Source organism: Danio aesculapii, chromosome 6 (genome assembly GCF_903798145.1).
Source record: "Danio aesculapii chromosome 6, fDanAes4.1, whole genome shotgun sequence".
Classification (NCBI taxonomy): domain Eukaryota; kingdom Metazoa; phylum Chordata; class Actinopteri; order Cypriniformes; family Danionidae; genus Danio; species Danio aesculapii.
This window is the reverse complement of record NC_079440.1, coordinates 52,270,113-52,289,388: the sequence shown is the minus strand read 5'-3', so window position 1 is coordinate 52,289,388 and position 19,276 is coordinate 52,270,113. Positions and strand designations below refer to the sequence as shown.

General features: G+C 34.8%; 1 protein-coding gene across 1 annotated transcript; it reads right to left on the bottom strand.

Annotated features, from left to right (window-relative positions):
* Positions 1-8,533: 8,533 nt before the first annotated feature.
* On the bottom strand, positions 8,534-18,840 carry LOC130231089 (vesicle-associated membrane protein-associated protein B/C-like). The gene is made up of 4 exons (XM_056460488.1): positions 18,743-18,840; positions 12,079-12,159; positions 11,731-11,904; positions 8,534-9,153 (listed from the first exon to the last, which is right to left on the bottom strand). The coding sequence occupies exons 1-4, from the start codon at positions 18,761-18,763 to the stop codon at positions 9,010-9,012; spliced, it is 420 nt and encodes a 139-aa protein (XP_056316463.1). The 5' UTR covers positions 18,764-18,840; the 3' UTR covers positions 8,534-9,009.
* Positions 18,841-19,276: the final 436 nt, after the last annotated feature.

Sequence of the window (19,276 nt, the reverse complement as noted above, 5' to 3'; positions counted from 1 at the left end):
AAAAGATAACATTCCATACTTAACAGCGGCAAAAAAAACCCCAAAATCTTCTCACTCGGCCAGACAACTGACAGTACTTTAGATGCTTAAAAAAGTGTTATTGTATCTCATTACAAAAGTATTCTTAACACATGGTAAGCATTTGCACTATTTAAAAGAGTCATTATTTGACCGTCTCCTTCCCAAACCATTATAAAACTGAGTTCATCCCACAAAATGATACAATACCTCTTGAGACCAGCAAGTGGCTTCGTAAAAGTCTTCCAGCGTACAGTAACAGCCTCACTATGCAAAATTCATGAATGCGCCACCATCTGAAAAGGCAAAGTCACATTGTTAAAAGAGTTCCATCAAGGCCATACTCTCGACTGCAGACCTTCATTTGCAAACTCCATTAGAAACATCCATTACAAGACCGTACAGTTGGGTATATATATGAGCTGCAGCTGTCTAATAAAATCTCAACATCGACTAGAACCTACAGGCTAAACCACTGACAAGAGGAAATATTAAAAGACATTACACTTCTATAAGGTCTCTTCTACGGTATCTGCTTTCAAAGTGCAAGTGTGAGGTCCTGCGCTGGATCAAATGACATCCATATGAAAACCAGGGGAAATTTCCCCAAGTTTGACCTCATTTCACGTATAGTCTTTCGTAATATTTTTCAGCTTAGCTTTTTAGGTTTACAGCACAACACACACAAAAAAGGTGTTTATTGTTGTTTGTAAAATACAGCAAATAACATGTATCTTCTTGGAAAGCAAGACAGACAGACCTGAACTATAATATTAATCATTGTTTATTTAATATTTTGTTAATTTAATTTTTAGTAATTCTGATTTCTGGTTTTGTATGTTTTCTTGTATTTTTGAGTATAGTTTTCATTAGGGCTGCACAATATATTGTTTCAGCATCGATATCGCAATGGGAACATTTGCAATAGTCACATCACGAGTACACCCAATGTTAAGTCTGGATCATAATGGATCATATCGTAAATGTTTTCTGAGGCCTGTGACTGTGTGAAGGATTTAAATGCTATATTGTACCATTTTTCATTTAATAGCAATTAATTTGATTGAATTGTTTATACAACGAAGACTAGGCAGTATTATTTTACATTTGATAATTTATTTACTGTATAGCTGAATACAGTTGGACTCCTCTGAGTATCATTTTCTTTATTGAACTTATCGAAGCTCTTAGATTGTTTATTATATTTTATGCACTCCTATACAGTATCATCCCAATCTATATAAAATTATAAATTCTTTCCAAATAGTTATTCAACTCATCTAGTGAACTTGTATTCATACCGCAATATATATCGCAGAATAAAAAATATTTTTCCAGTATCGTGCAGCCCTAGTTTTGATTACATTTATTTCACTTTCAGTTTTTAATTTCATTTAAATAAAGAAACTTTAATTTCAGTTATAACTAAATTATACAATTTAATATAATAAGCTTGGTTATAAACTTGCAATTTCATTCACAACAAATTTACAAAAAGGGAACATTTACGTAAATATAATAATTATTCTAAAATACCCAATCAGTTATGCATGTGATGGAATTATGTTTAACTTACATTGGACAGACCCTAAAGATATTATTAATCATTGTTTTATTAATATTTTTGTTAATTTATTTAATTTTAAGAGTTCACACTTAGCTGATGATTGATTATAAAGCATGTTTGGCATGCTGTCCTGGGAGAGAGCCCTGAGCTCATAACATCCTCGAGCCCTGGGCTCTCTCCCGTTAGCAGGGCGAGAGGGGAGTTTGAGCTCAGGTAGATCTGGATACACTCCCCCAACTTGTTGATTATAAGGATAGCTATACTGCTTACTAGAGCTCGTCTGAAGTGCCAATTTGGTATGGTCAAATTACTTATTTCGCGTTTTTGGACTGTGGTAAGAAACCAGGGAACCCGGGGGGAAACCCACACGAGCACAGGGAGAACAGCAAAATCTGCACAGAAATGTCGACTGGTCCCGTAAGGACTTTTGACTAGTGACGTTCTTGCTGTGAGGCAACATGGCTAATCACTGGACCCCCAGTCGCCCAATCTAGAAAAAGGAGAGGGAGTAGAGGTGATTCTTCAAGACAAAAAGTTCCAAATCGCATACCTAAGCACTATTCTACGCCATTTTGTAGTATAAACAGTGTAAGTACTGCACTTACACTGAAAACTCTAAAAAGAATAAGTGCACTTTAAATACCCGGATGATGCACTCATTCATCCGTTAATGTGAAGTGTGAAATGTTGGACACTTCACGCACTCAACGCCGCGTAAAGGGCGGAGCCTTTGGGCAGCTGAAGTTGGCAGGTTCTATTTGGTAGTGTGGTCATTTACATAGCGGATTTGGCAACCGTCAAACGTCATCTGGGAAACAGTTAAAATTTCCGCTTAATAATTAGTGTTCCATTTGGGACGACACTACATACATATACTATGCTGTTAAGTGTGTAAGTGCATAAGTACATAGTGCATAAGAGTATAGTGTGCCATTTGGGATGTAGCTAAAGATACTGAGGTAAATAAACTGGTTATTGATAGTGAGTTAGGGAGTGAGTTCTGATTGGTGAATCATGTGTTAGTTAACGCAGGACCAGCTGTGGACAATCATAAGCACGTGCTCCTCTAGAAATGAGTTAATAAATAAACGTCACTTATTTTTAATAACTCTGATTCTTGGTTTTGTGTGTTTCTTTTTTGTATTTTTGAATCTAGCTTTTGATTATATTTACTTCACTTTCAGTTGATTCAGTACATACAGTTTTAAGTTAATTTCAATGAAAAAAGCTTTAATTTCAGTCTCAGCTTTAATTATAACTAAATTGTACTATTTAACATAAGGTTGGTTCTAAACCTGCAATTTCACTTTATTCACGACCAATTCATCAAATATAAAGTAATTTTTACTTGAACATAATTATTACTAATCAGTTAAATCAGTTATGTATGTGATGGAATTATGTTTTAACCTTTGTCTTTATTTCATATGTTCTTGAATTTTAATAGGTGTATTTAATAAAAGAAATTGTTGATGTGATGCTAACAATAAATAGATTAAAAAAATTTATATTCTACAGAAAGAATATTTACACCACCAGCTAAAAATGAGGATTCATATTAAATATTGGGACTTTAAGAGTGCAGACCAAAACCTGCTCTGTACTTCTTCTAAAATTTGGAAGGAGTTTAATACATTTTTATAGCAAAGACCAAATCTGGATCCAAAACCCCTTCAAGGTCTAATGTATAAAATCCAAACAAGCGTATTATGCTAGCTGGAACAGACCTCCTAACTCTTTTTTTTTTTTGAAGCTATGTAAACATTTAACTGTGGTTCTGTCATTTTCTATACTTCAAAAGCAGTGCGGCAGATCCAGTGCAGGATTTATTAACATTAATATCAAGTCTAATGTGTTTACTAGTTTTAACCACAACTTTTAGGCATGTGTCTGCGAAATTCAAAACTATAACCACTATTAAAGTCACTTGACGTTACAAGAGTTGTACTCAAAATAAACTTTTTCCAGTTTTTATATTGTTGAACCTGAAGTCTCATGAATAAGATGGCAGGAACATGTGAACAAAACTGTATCAAACCTTCCTTTGTAGCCCTACTGAAAAAACAGCTTAACCCAGCCTAAGCAGGTTAGCTGGTCAACCAGCCTGGTGTTAGAAGGGGTTTTGTCATTTCAGCCTGGTCTTAGCTGGTCAGGCTGGGTGATGACCGTAAGCGGCGACGTTGCCTTTAAAAAAAATACAACGCTGTGCAGACATCGCTACGACGTACATGTGTTTGTTGGGTGACCAGCTAAAACCAGGCTGGAAACTGCTCAAACCAGGCCTGAAAATGGCCCAGAACCAGGCTTGTCAACCAGCTAAAACCAGCCAACCATCTAGGCAGGTTTAAGCTGGGTTTTTGTCAGCAGGGAGACCTCCATCCAATAAAATGCAGCAAGCTTTGTTCTTTATTAAATTTGATGTGAAACGAAGTCACAGCTGTCAAATTCTTCAATTTTATCACAATATTCAAGCATACTATACCGTTTTTGGCGCTCTTCAGTAACGTTATCCTGCCTGGTCAAAGATTGTTGAGGGTTGAGTTGAAGATCAGGCCAAAAGAAAACCTCTTCCGTTTTTCTATTTCTACCAAATACGGCTTCAAAATCAGAAGCTATGCTGGTAGAAAAAGCGAACTTATATATATATTTAAAAATTCTCATGTAAACGCTATGTTTAGGTTTCAGTTCCGAAAAGACTAATGAGAAAGCTTTACATGACGGCCATGTTTAAATGACACAATAATTACGTCAGCAGATAATCGTCCATAAACTCACGCTTAGCAACACAACAGCATTTTGCTAAAAACAAATTGCACTATATTAGCACAACTTATTATATTTTGACTATATTCTATGATGAAATAAATTATGGTATCCACCGTTTGAATGTTATTATGGGAGCAGAAACACTAATTAGACTATTTAAGTATGTAATACATGATTATATATAATTTGTTTTTTGTTTCTTTTCATTTTGTGCAATTTTAAAAATCACACGTTTAAACAGGACTTATCGATAGTCCTTTCTTGAGGGAAAAAAACAAAACAAAAAAACGACATACTATAATGCTCAAGGGCAGAGATGGCCAAATAAGGGCCTGCGGGCCAAAGTTGGTCCAAGGTAACCTTTGATTTGGCCTCCATCCCATCAGAGAAGACAGGAATTAGGATGATGGGGACTGTTCAGATATTGTGTTTTCAAATCTAATGTAATCCTTTGTTTGTTTTATTGTTAAAATCTCATTGAAATGTTTCAATTAAATTTGTAAACTAATCAGATTTAGTTTAAATGTACATACCTGATGGAGGACAATGCAGAGACTGGTGAACAAATCAAGGAAAAGGCAGATTCTGCTTGACTAGTGTATTCAGCATTGAACTCCACTGTTGTCTTTTTATTGCAATAAGTAATCATATTAAAAGTTATACTGCATTAGGTAATACAATAAATGTTTTTTTAATTTGAAATATTAAGAAATAAATTAGGAATATATGTAATATATTTCGTTATATTTACCTTCGGCTCACGGCTCATAATTATATTTGGATTTTGGCCCTTTATACGAAAAAATTTGGGCACCCCTGCTCAAGGGCCTAATGGTCACATTTGTTTCAGTGGGGTATATGCACACAGACTTTTAATTTTCAGCCAGCTAGCCGCAGTGCTTCCCATGAACTCTTTCCATTATAAAAATCGCCACGTTTAAAGGTCTGATTTCTTTAAAATCAGTGATCTTCGCTGCCTGATAGATGTACGATATAAAGTGGGTCTCAGACCGGACAAAAAACAGCATTAATTTCATTTCCCCCTGCCATTTCTTTAAAATATGACAATTTATTTTATTCCAGTATTTCAATGCAGTTTCTGCGCTGGTGCTTACACAATCTTTCATCTCATTTTACGCTTAAACAACTAAATGAATGCTTAAGTCTATTTAACTAAATGTATTGTAATTACATTACAACATTGATGCTTTAAAAGGAACTTTATGAAATTGAAAATAGTCACATTAAGCTTTCACTGGAAGTTAATCATTGTTAAACACTAGCTGAGCATATAGCCCATTCCCAGCCCAACTTCGGCTACTCTGACAAAAAATATCCTTCAAAACTAAAACAGGAATCCAAAGACATGCAAACTACTGAATCATATAAATAACAAACACACACACAAAAATAAGAAAAGGTACAACATACACAGGAAGGCACACCAAAAATGCTGACATCGAAAGAACAAACATGACAAAGGTTTTGGTCTGGGGCTTTATTGATTTAATTTATTAAGATGCTACATAGTCCAACAAAGTTGGGGGTTGTTTTATATACCATTATAGACTACTTGACTAGGAATATCAACCTTAATTTTCATCTTAGACTCATTATTTATTTATTTATTTATATACATACAAAATGGTCACCTTCATGTTTACATCATATGTGAAGGTTTGGGGCTCTAAAGGTTTAGGTATAATTATGAGCCAGCTGATTGGCTGATAGGCCCCCAAATCCCTCCCTCTCCATGGCAATCATAATCCTTGGTGAACTATACATAAACTGCAGTCCAAAAAAATTACTATACCCTGAACATCTCCTAAAGTTACTTACAAAGCAAAGTTTTGCCGTTTCACAATACCGTAAGCTCCTCTGTTCTTAAAAAAAAATCCAATATCAGCACTAAGATGATCAACCGAAATGAAAGCTTCTCAATAAGGGGGTGAATATCAATAATGAAGAGAAACATTAGCGAAAAAAGAAACCCCCCACAACACCAAACTATGACACAAATACATATCAGGTCACAAAAATGGTCCCCTGTAGGAAGAGTCTCTTTTCAGATGTCATTATTTCACAAAGATCAGAGCGCTGTGCATGGGAAGATGACATTCTTTATATGTAGTGCATTTGTAATATCAACAGTTCTGTGCAATAAAAGCTTTATTCATAACTTAAATCCAAACATAACAACTAAATTAACATCAGAGGACAGCAAAGAAACAGAGGGCTCAGGAAAAAAACAGTGCAGAAATGTCAGGAGTGTGTTGTTGTTGTTTTTAAAGCCTTACGCTGCGAGATAAACCAGTGTTGTGTACATTTCAGACCACCGACAAGGCATATCGAAGCCATGCATTAATCTGGAAATGAGGTGTAGGCTCGGCATGGCTAAATACAGGTTACAATACTCACACAGTGTCAGTTTTTAAAGGAATAGTTGGCTCGATAATGAACATTTTGCCACTGTGCACCACTTCTTAAATTAAAACCCAAAAGAAGAAGCTGGATGTTTGATCTGCTCTTTTCCATTAAAATGGATGGAGATTTAACCTGATTTAAAGAGATAATTCAACTAAAAATGAAAATATACTCGCTAATTACACACCCTCGAGTGATTCCAAACATTTATGAGTTTCATTCATCGGTTAAACAGATATTTTAAGAATGTTGAGACATCCATGTTAGGAAAAACAAAAACTATGCAAGTAAATGGTTACAGCTTTCCAAACGCCCCTCGAAATATCTTGTCAAACAGGTTTGGAACGGGTCAAGCATGGGTTAAACGATGACAGATATTTCACTTTTGGATGAACTATGGCCTTTAAGAAGCAAAAACACACCATAAATATGATCCAAACAGCTTAAACACTACAATCTGACGCCAATTAATCGATTAATGGTGTAAAAACAGACCCAAGGTAAACGGTTTTGACTTTCAAATCTAATTACCATCTAATTTAATACGCAAAATCTCATTACATCCATATCACATACATGCATATGCAAATTCCCATTTACTAATTCAGTCCACGTCTAACACAAGGGCTGCATGGCTTCAGACATCTGGGATGATAGTAGTGTGAAAGATGTTTGGACTAGTTCCATACAATTTCCACGATCTTTAGTTTTGATCCTTTCATAACATGCATGTTAATAAATCACCATCCATTTTATTTGCATGGAAAAAGCATCTCTTTCGAACTTCATAGTGTTTAAAGAAGCTGAACTAATCAAATGACCAAGGATGGTGTTGAACTATTTCTTATGTTCTTTTCTGCAGGGTAAAGTGAGAGGCGACGGGGTGGTGGGTCAGTATCGTTTACGGACCTGATGGTAAACTCTCCTCGTGGCATCTTCAGATAGAAAGTTCATAGGGAGAGAGACCTTCAACCAGTTGCATGTACATGGTGCTTCAGAGATTATACTTAGCAGCTGCACTATTACTGTATATAACGACTTGATCAATAAATTAACTCAGGTCTACAGGCAGCAAAACCAAAACAGAGGCCCAAAAAAAAAAGAGATTTCACCTATGGAGCAGCTTAATAAAATATATAAAGTATTTCTCGCTCACAACAGAGCCATGCATTCAAGCACATATATCCCTTACCAAAAAACAAAGCTTAAATCATAAAAGAAAAGTGAAAAATCTATTCTGAACTCGTTTTTTTTGTGTGTGTGTGTGTGTGTGCAAAGCTTCATTCGGAAGTGTTGGTTTTAGAGACGCCTTTCTGACATACAGCAGTTCACAGAGAAATATTATTTCATTTTAGAGCGTATGAATGGTTTCACCAACAGTAGTTTGAAACATCAGTCACTAACTCCTCGCTGTAACTTCCAAAAACAGTCTGAAATCCAACTTTTAATCGTCAAAGCCACCGGTTTTTCTTGAATGTCAATTGAAGGCTGATTGATTGCAAGTGAACACTGAATTTGCATGACAATTATCATATGCTAGCAGAACTGCACGATATTTGACTTATATGTTGAATCATAGTACCTGCTGGTACTCAAACATATCCGTCAGACCGAACGGAAAATAGAAACATGTCTTTTGAGTTACAAAGTGATTTAGAGTGATTGAAAATACACAAGCTAAACTTCCGTGAACTGCTGCTTTGATGCAGGGTGTTTTCGAGTAGGCATGAATTAAATGCACAAGTGACACTTCTTGTATACAATTTCAATTAGCTTCTGACCCACTTATAGATAGAGAGAGAGAAAAGGAAAAGAAATCAACAGTGATAAACAACATTCACTCTACCACAACTCAATCTCACGTCTGGTGTTAGAAAATCCCTACGACATTTCGTTTTTAGTGGTTAAAATCTGACATTTGTTATCCATTTTGCATCAGAAATGATTAAGGAAGAAGGGGCCAGAATGATTTCACAATTTTGAGGAGAGAGAGAGAGCTTGTATCAGATTATTATTATCATCATCATCATCTTTTTTTTTTTTGTGGTTGAATTTTTAGTTTGCACAAATTCCTTGATCTCTATTCAATTGTTTTACACACCTCGCTAAATCCAAAACTACCCAAAATGATATGGCGTTCGGATTAAACTCGTTCTGCATTTTGTTTTTAACCGCAATGCATGCTTGTAGAGCTCCCCTGTTGGATTTTTTTTCTTTTTACAAGGCCAACTTGCCTACAATGACACCCACGACAAAAAAAGCACGATTAGAGCGATCACCCTGCTGCTCAGGCCCTCTTCTTTCACTCGCATCACTAGAGATGAGTGCGGAGCGGACATTACTGTGCTCTTCCTCTTCCGCAGGCCATCGTCTTCCTGCTAACAGAAGATAAAGATGGTTAGATGACAGAATAATCTGGAGAGTTATGAAACATGCTTTTGGCCCAAGCGCTCGACCACTCAAACAAGCGGCTGTAATAGTTTGCAGCTGCAGATTCACTGTGCGCTGATGAGTAAAGACAGGTTATCTGCGCTTCCATCTCTGATATGCTTCACATCCTGTGACCGTTACTAATTTAAACAATATGGCCAAAGAGAGACGTAAAGCAGTGGTCAAAGGGTATGGTTTGTTCAATGGTATCAATAGAGAACAGGGTTGTGGACACACAGTGCTCAGAATGAACTGAAAATGAATATTTTTATTAATTTCTCAGTTCATTCATTCACTTTCCTTCAGCTTCGTCTCTATTTCAGAGGTTGCCATGGCGGAATGAACTGCCAACTATCCAAGGATATGTTCACACAGCGAATGCCCTTCCAGCCACAACAAGTGCGGGGAAACACCAATACACTCTCACATTCACTCATACACTACGGCTAATTTAGTTCATCCAATTGACTTATACCACATGTCTTTGGACTGTGGGGGAAACCGGAGCACCTGGAGGAAATCCACGCAAAACACGGGGAGAACATGCCAACTCCACACAGAAATGCCAACTGGCCAAGCTGGCGCTTGAACCAGCGACCTTCTTGCTGTGAGGTGAGCCACCGTGCCGCCTATTTCTCAGTTAATATAGTCATATAAATATATTTAGCTGCATTTACACAAATCTGTTTTATGAAACAGCAATATTCATTAAAATAAGAGTTTGGTCACCTAATGTCTTTAGGAATAGAAAGATGATGCATTTAAATTCTAACGAGTTAATGCAACAACAAATATATATTTATAAGTATATTTTAGCATGTTTCTCTTGATTTTTCCTGATTGTTAATATTTTATCTAAAAAATTTTTTTTCCAACATATTAACTTGGGTGTGCTAATTTTTGGACTGAGGTCTTAAGTTAAGATGATCTGATCAATCATCAGAAGGCAGAAGTCTTTATAGCATCACTGGTTGATCGTTAGAAAAATTTTGCATTCGATTTTTTTCACTGCCTTCTGATGATTGATAGACACCCTCTTATTAGCAAGTTGAGCTGAGGAAAAGTAAATACGGAATTTGTGGATTTACCCAAATAATTGTATTTATTTATTGCTTTATTCAGGATTTTGTGGGTTTAATTATTGATTTAATTATTTGCGTATTGATTGATTATTTACTGTTTTGCAGGTTTTGTACTCCATAGGCTTTGGTACGGACTAATCTAATGTATATACACAAATATATTATTCTAAAGCATCTTATAGGAAATATAAAGACAGATCTGTGAGGGGTGTACTCACATATGCTGAACATTGTAAACAATGCTATTTTAAATGCAAAGAGGGTATTTTTTTAACCTTTACGTTTATCTATTTAGATACAAAACTTGCAGCACTGTCCAAAGAAATGTTTAATGAAGACACAAGATTTGTCCTAAGGATATTATTACTGGTTGCAAAAAAAAAAAAAATGATAACAGTACACTGGATGAAAGAAAGTTCTCCAAAGGTGGCTCAGTGGATTCAGAGACTTAAACAGGTCTATATAATGAAAAAAATGACTGCATGTCTACAAATGAAGACTGATATTTTTCTGAAGAGGTGGACAAGTATTATGACATATTTAGAAGTTGCTTAACCCATTGTCACTGTAATTTGATGTAACTACAATGCAACACAATGTAACTTGATGTACAAGTGTATCCCCCGTAAAGTAATTATGAAGGCAATACCTTTTATTTATTTATCTATTTATTCTTTATTTATTTTATTTTATATATTTTTATTTCTATTTTAATTATTTATTTTTTATTTATTTTTTTATTATTATAATTTCATTACTGTTTTTATATTTTTATCTATTTCTTTATTATATGTATCACCACATGTGTAAGGGGTTAAATTGTTGGGGATGTTCTGTAAAAAATATATTGAAAAAAATCCTAAATAAAAAGTTTCCCAAAAAAAAAAAAAAAAAAAAAGATACAAAACTTGCAATTTTTTTGGACTTTGTAAGTTCTTTAAGACCTTAAACTTAAAAAACTCGTAAACTGCTGTAATTATTCATCCATAATATGCATGTATAATTCATTTAATTTACTAAACACTTCAGAGTAATAACTGTATTTATGTATATTAATAAACAGATGTAGATGTTAAAGTTTTATATTATGTTTTTGAGCAATGATGATTTAAAATTCATTATATTCAGCCCAAAAGGGTTAATACAGGTATTTTCTCAGATTATATAATTTATAATATATGACTCTTACAATTAAAACTCGTTTGAATTTTGAGTTTAAAGGAAAATTAACCTCGTTTTGAATTAATTAACTTACTTAAATAGTTTTTTTTGTTATCATTTAAATATAAAGTATTATGAATCTTATAATTGTTTTTTTTTTGTTTTGTGCTCATAAAAAACTGCTATAAATAAAATGTACGTTTAAAAAAAATGAACCAGTATATAGGCTTTTAATAATAGCTCTTTAATATTTGGATGGACACACATAACAAACCCACTCACCCTGATCTGTTTGTTCTCCTCTCGTAGCCGCTGCACCTCCGTCTGCAGTCTTTTACACTCCTCCATGATCTTCTTCACCTCTCCGTCATCCATACTAGAGGCCATGGACTTCATAGACAATGTGGACGATTCAGACTTCGACAGACTGGAAATCTTATTGCTTTCCATTTCATGCTGCGGCGCCACAAATCAAACAAACAGAGAAACATAAGCAAATACAAATCCATAAAATACCTAAGAATCTGCTTTGTGTATCAGTTTTAGTAGAGATCATCATGAATGTAGTGAAGCTTGCTGCTATCATTTTTTACAGCAGGAGGAAGAACGTGAAAACCCCATGCAACTCACTGTTTTCTCATTTTCAGCGGGCATGTCAAAGACACATCTCAGCTTGGAGTCCATCAGATCTTCAGGCTTGGCGTCCTTCCACTGAATGAGAGACAAAACACACACATGCATATGATTACACACTAAAATAAACACCTCTTGTGCTGTTTACAAACCCTAGCGGGACACTTGCATACACAGCATTTTTGAGACTTCATACGCTCATTCCTGACTTGGAATACTTCCAAAAAGCAATGCTGATTATATTGTACTTGCTTGCTTGTTCGCATGCTTGCTTGCTTATTTGCCTACTTTACATTTACATGCTTCCAGAAAGCAGTTGATAAAAAAATTACTTACTTGCTTCCTTGTTTACATGCTCGCTTGCCTACTTTCTTGCCTGCCTGTTTACATGCTTCCAGAAAGCAACGTTGATTGTAAAATTACTTGCTTACTAGTTTACATCCTTGCTTGGTTTCTTGCCTACTTACTTGCTTGCCTACTACTTGCTTGCTTGGAATGCTTCCAGAAAGCAATGTTGATTATAAAAATACTTGCTTGCTTTTTTACATGCTTGCTTGCCTAATTGCTTGCCTACTTTCTGGCCTGCTGTTTACATGCTTCCAGGAAAGCAATGTTGATTGTAAAATTTACTTGCTTACTGTTTACATCCTTGCTTGGTTTCTTGCCTACTCAATTGCTTGAATGGAATACTTTCGAAAGCAGTGTTGATTATAAAAAGTTCATGCTTACTTGTTTACATGCTTACTTGATTACATGCATGCCCAAGAAAGCAAATTTAAAATTACTTGCTTACTTGTTTACACGCTTGTTTGCTTATTTACTTGCCTACTTGCTTGCTTGCCTACTTCCTTGCTTACATGTGTCCAGAAAGCAATGATTATAAAAATTACTTGCTTGCTTATTCACCTGCATGGAATTCCTAAAAGCAATGTTGATCATAAAAAGAACTTGCTTGTGGACATGCATGATTCTTGCCTAACTGCTTAGTTGATGGCTTACTTACTCGAATGCTTGCTTGTTTGTTTACATGGTTTCTTGCTTTTCTGCCTACTTACTTGCCTACTTGCCACTTACTTGAGTACTTGCTTGCCTACTTGCTTGTTTACATGCAAGCTTGTTTGCTTGCCTACTCGCATGCGTCAAGAAAGCAAGGTTTATAAAATTACTTGCTTGATTGTTTACTTGCTTGCTTATTTTCTTGCCTACTTGCTTGTTTACATGTGTCAAGAAAGCAATGACAATAAAATTACTTGCTTCCTTACTAATTTACATGCTTGCTTGCTTATTTACTTGTCGCTTAATTGCCTACTTGTTTTGCATGCTTATTTGCTTGCTTACCTAATTGCTTACTTGCCAACTTATTTGCTTGCTTGAAAAACTTGTTGAAAAAATGTTGATTATAAAAAGAACTTGTTTACTTGTTTACATGCTTGCTTGCTTTCTTGCCTAACTGCTTACTTGATAGCCTAATTGCCTGCTTGCTTACTTGGATTCTTACTTACTCGCTTACTTACTTGCCTGCTTGGTTATTTGGTTTCTTACTCGCTTACTTTCTTGCTCTCTTTTTCTTGCCTACTAACTTGATTGCCTACTTACTTGCACATATAAAAACTTTTCTGTAACCGTAGTAGTGCTGTGCGTTATTTGTTTAACCCTTTAAGGTTACGTGCTGACTGACAGGTGCGTGATGGGTGAGGCCAGCAAACACAACGTATAGCCCGTGTTAATTTTGACAGCAAATTCTGATTTAGTCTTAGTCTTAGTCTTTGGAATAATACACCATTTAGTTTTAGTCCTATTTTAGTCATCTGAAATCTTTTAGTCTTAGTCTAGTTTAGTTGACTAAATATCATACGAGTTTTAGTCTTAGTTTAGTCTTAAGTCTTAGTCTAGTTTTAGTAGACCAAATATTAGCAGATTTTTCTCTATAATTCACGTAATTGTAAGTATAATTCAATATATGGAGCATATATAGAATACAGGCACATATCAATTGTTGTAATAAAAAACATTTTATTACATGTCAAAAACATGAGTCTTTTTCACAACAAATAACCATAAGACCTGCTCTCCCTGAACAATATACATGCTCCCTGAAAAAGATATGCATTGTCCCTGAATTATATTAAACGCATATGACATTCTTTCAAGATAAAGTACAGCATTATTGAAATAGATAATCAATGAACTTACTGTCTTCTACAGTCTTTGCAAAATCAAAAGCATAAAGAATATAAAGTGCAATTCTCAAAATTAAAATAACTGGTTGTAATGCCACTGCACAAGGTATCTAAATACAAAAAATAAAAATCACTACTGTAAATGTCCATGTACCTCAAGAGAAGTTAAATAACTTCTAAGACACAATGCCTTGCTACTCTGTAAAATCAACAAGATTTTGAACAGAACAAATTAGTGCAATTCTTAAATGTAGAACAAAATATGTATTGGCTGCAATGCCACACAATGCCAAAGAAATAGTCCTTAAAGTTCAAGTAAATAAAAACTACTCTCTGCTCTTGGTCTGTTGTTTCTTTGATTCTGTCTTGTACTTTGAAGACCTTAGGAAATCTGAGATGGCCTGCTGCTGTGTTGGACTAGTAGCATCACTAGCTTTATTTCCACCTGGCCCATGGTCATCAGACATCTTCTGTATCTATGAGGATATAAATGATATACAAAGTTGTGATATTTTCTTCTTTCTTGCATTAACACACACACACACACACACACACGTTTTGTCGAGTCATATCACCACAACATCTATTATAATAGTACACATATTTATATTAATTAATTCAGCGAGACAATTCGTTTAATCAATACTATTCAAAGTTAATTTCCTTTGGCTTCAATTTTATTCCAAGTTTAGCAGAATCACGGTGGTTTATCTTATAAATAACCTTAACGTTAGCGTTTATGCTTACCTTGGTGTGTATTTCTGGATGAGCCGTCTGTAAATGTCGCTTCAAGTTGGTGGTGTTTTTCCCAGCGATTTTTACTCCACATGGTTTACAGACACTCTTGTTGTCATATGTGAAGTTTGACCAGATGTCAATTCTTCGTTTTCGTCCTAGACCAAGCTCTGACATTTCTGTCTGTCTGTTCATGAGACGCTGCCCTCGGACCGAGTGAACAAAACTTTAGCGTGTTGCTAACGAAAAGTCAACTTAAATTAACCTAAGCTTTGTAACCAAGTATAATTGTAACTAAATATAATGTATAACAAACTCCTCATAACTTGAAAACCGCGGCTTTTGTTTTGAAAATGGCTTTGCCAAGATCAACCTGCCCCCAAAAGATTCGCTCTGATTGGATTTCCCCACAAAGGGTAGTTCTTATTGGATCTCTTCTCCATTCGTCCCGCCCCAACATTTTCCTCTCGTTTTTATTCGTTGACTAAAGTGTCAGTTAAATTTCGTCATCGTCTTCGTCATCGTATCTGACTTTTTATTTAGTTTTTATTTAGTTTTCGTCTGTAAAAAATGTTCGTTGACGAATTTTTCGTCATAGTCTTCGTCAACGAAATTAACACTGGTATAGCCGTTTCACTTTACTTCAGGCGCATTAATACCGCTCTGTAGGGCTATGGAGACATTCATAAATTTCCTAGCAAATCTAATAAATGTTGGAGACATACTTGTTACATAAAAGCACTAAATCGCACTTCAGCAGCATTTATTTGAGAGCACAAGAAGATCTGCGCTTGAGTTGTATATTTGAGGGCGTGCAAGAAGTTTTGTGCACGAGCAGTGGAAATTGGTGTGCAAGCAAAGAGATTCGCATGCTCGTGGCTATTACATAAATGCATGCGTTCTCGACTTATAATACTGCGCTCATGACATTTGTCATTGAAATAACGCCACAGGTAGTTGGTAGATCTGTGTAAAAAAGGCCTGCCGCCACAGCTGGAAAATATCTAGAGGAAACACTGTACAAGCCATATTATGCAAAGAGATGGAAAATGAAGGCCCTATTGACGGCCTCTACCTAAATTATAAAGCAAAACAACAAAAAAAAACAGCAGTTCATTAACGTGCTAAATTACCATTACAATATAATAAAAATACACACAATTGGATTACGAAGTCACACAAAAAATACAATAAAAAGTAAATCAAAGACAACTATATGTAGAATGAAAAAAAAAAATGTATGAAAATAAACGAAAAATGATCCTTTATGAATCTTTTAAAAGTGTATGAAGAGCAACCATTTTTTGCAGTATGGTATGATAAGAATTCCATAATTGAATACCCTGAAATCAAATCAATATTTACCTCTACTTCAATGAGCTGAAAATTTAAAGCAGATGAGTAAAATAACAGCAAACCTGAGAATTTACTTTAAAATACATTCTGAATTGCTCTGGCATGTTTCCACTCCCTTGATAGCATTGATCCATTATCTGCATGCCAGAGGAGCTGAACGTGGATGTATTTGCTTTAAAATGTAAAATCGGTTTTGTTTGAGTCTCAGACAGCAGACGGCGAGGCAGCTCTGTCGCTTTTGGAGCTCAACAGTCAAAGTAACTGGAACTAGCTCAGGACAGTGAATAAGTAGCCAGATCGCTGCTCTACATTTTCTTTCTGCTTCTCCGTCCTGACATTTCATAACCCATTTATCGTTACATGTGTACATGTGCATAAATGTTCAGGCTGATCTATTTGGAGACATTCAGAGAGCTTAAAAAATCATGAATGTTGGATGGCACTGTCGAGGATCATCAAGCACCATCAGGATTATATGACATTTATTTTAGTAGAACAACAAAATAACAACCTTTTTACAACAAAGTTATACGATAATATTATCATTTACTGGCAATTTTAGCACAGATGACATGACTAAAAACATAGTAGAAAATGTTTCACAGACTTCATTCATTTGAATAAATCTAAAAAATCCATTCTTGAATAAAAAAAATTGCTATGCGAGTCAAATTCTATTTTATTTTTTAATTTGATCGGATAATAAATGCTATTTGACACTTTTATTTGGCATTAAAAGGTGAAATTAAATAAAAATAGATTATTAGAAACAAATGAAAATGATAAATGCTTGCTTGGACAACTAAATCAGATAAATAAGGATAAATCTTTACAATACTGAACACCTAGTTAATGTAAATTAATGTAACAACAACCATGAACAATACTTGTACAGAACTTATTAATCATGTTTAAACATTTACTAATTTAAACTTATTTTTTAAGCTTTAACATTTAAGCATTAACATTAATTAACAATGAACAACAGAATTTTCACTAACAAACGTGAATAAATAATGTAATAATGTGTTGTTCATTGTTTGTTCAGTAATAAATGAACTAACATTATTTAAACATCCTGTATTGTAAAGTGTTACCAAAATGCTTACGTACTAATATTTACATGACAAAATGAATAAATAAAGCTAAATAAAACATAAAATGTCAATAAAACAACATTAGAACAGAAAACATTTAATAAAAACAATTGTTTTGTGACGTACTTAACATTTATGTTTGTTTTCATTTTTTATGTTTGTGAATTTGTTTTAACAAAGACTATAGAATATGCAGAACGTGTCACTCGTATAGTTAAAATGAATGTGGAAAAGTGTTTATGGTCAATATGGTGAATGAAGCCCCGCCTACTAGTACAGTAGCTAATCATCGATCGCTATAGACTGACGTTTCTCTGGGGGACCAGACTTGTGCTTTTACGATAGTTTTTATGGTCAACAACACACTGGAATTTCAGCGAATACTTGCTTCACAGACATAAGAGTTACTGTTTGTCCACATTAAAATCTCTACTTTTAAATGAACCAGCTAAAATTGATAACAAACGTTTTTGGTTTTGTAATCTGTATGAAACGAATGTGAGGTACTGTTTGTCCTGTCAAACGCACATGACAGCTACTACACAAACACCGACAAATTGTAAACAAAGAGTCACTGTTAGTCACTGTCAAGACCAAGTTGTGAATTACTTCAGATGAGCAGCTCGATCAGACGATTTTTTGCAGAGGATGATAATGTGAGGTTGGTGTCGTGATCTCGTTCTTTTCGAGAGCGCATGTGACGTTTGATTCAAACGTTTAGAAATTAACTTTATAAGACGCTTGATGTTTAATTTTATAGGTGATTCCAAATATTATAATGTGATCGTAGGCTTGGCAAACAGTTTTGGAGAATTTAATGTTTCCCCATTCAGACAGAATGACCGAGCATACTATACTGCCCAGAGGCGTTTCAAAGATTGTCACCAAGTGAACAAGTGAAATAACTTTTATCTTAAAGGGACTTTGCTTTTAAATGAAACTAGCTGAAAAATATTGGGTTAAAAATTTACATATACTTTTAGAAACATCTGTGGTGAAATTTACCAAAAGTGCCAATAATTTTAACCACAGCTGTACTGTTCATAGCCACATTAGTACCAAAAAAACCATTCATCATCTCACTTTCAAGTGGACTAATTAAATTCATTTGGAGGCCACAAATAATCAAATACAACGCGTATAAAACCTTTTAGACTTCAACAATGGTTGTATAATACATTACAAACCTCATAGACAGTGTTTACTAAAAATAGGAGCAAACGCAAGCAAGAGAAAAGCTCATGAAAAGGCAGAATAAAGCCTGAGAAGCAGGTGGCAGAGATCAGCACTCACCACTCCCTCAGTGTCGGTCATATCAGGCGGAGCCAGCAGAGACTGTACCTAAACTTGTTTTTGCTTTTCTCATTCGGGTCATAATCGAAGGGCTGCAGCATCACTGTGAAGACAAGCACACACAAGAACATAAATACAAACAGGACAGTTTGTTTATCATATTTCTGGGGAGCAGGACAAGAAAAAGAGGAAATATTAGAGGGAATTTTATACACTAAAAAAATTGTTGCATGCAAAACTGTTACAAACAATTTATTTGTGTTGAATTTAAACAAACAAATTAAATTGAGCAATGTTCAACTTAATATGTTTGTTTAAATTCAGCCCAAATAATTGTTTACAACCACTTAACGTAAAAAAAATTGAGTAAATCCAAGGAATCATCTTTGAATAACTTTTTTTAGTGTACGTACATACAGTTGAAGCCAGAATGAATAGCCCTCCTAAATTATTAGCCCCTATATATTTTTCCCCAATTTTTGTTTAACGCAAAGAAGATTTTTTTTTTTATTATTTCTCAACGTAAAAGTTAAT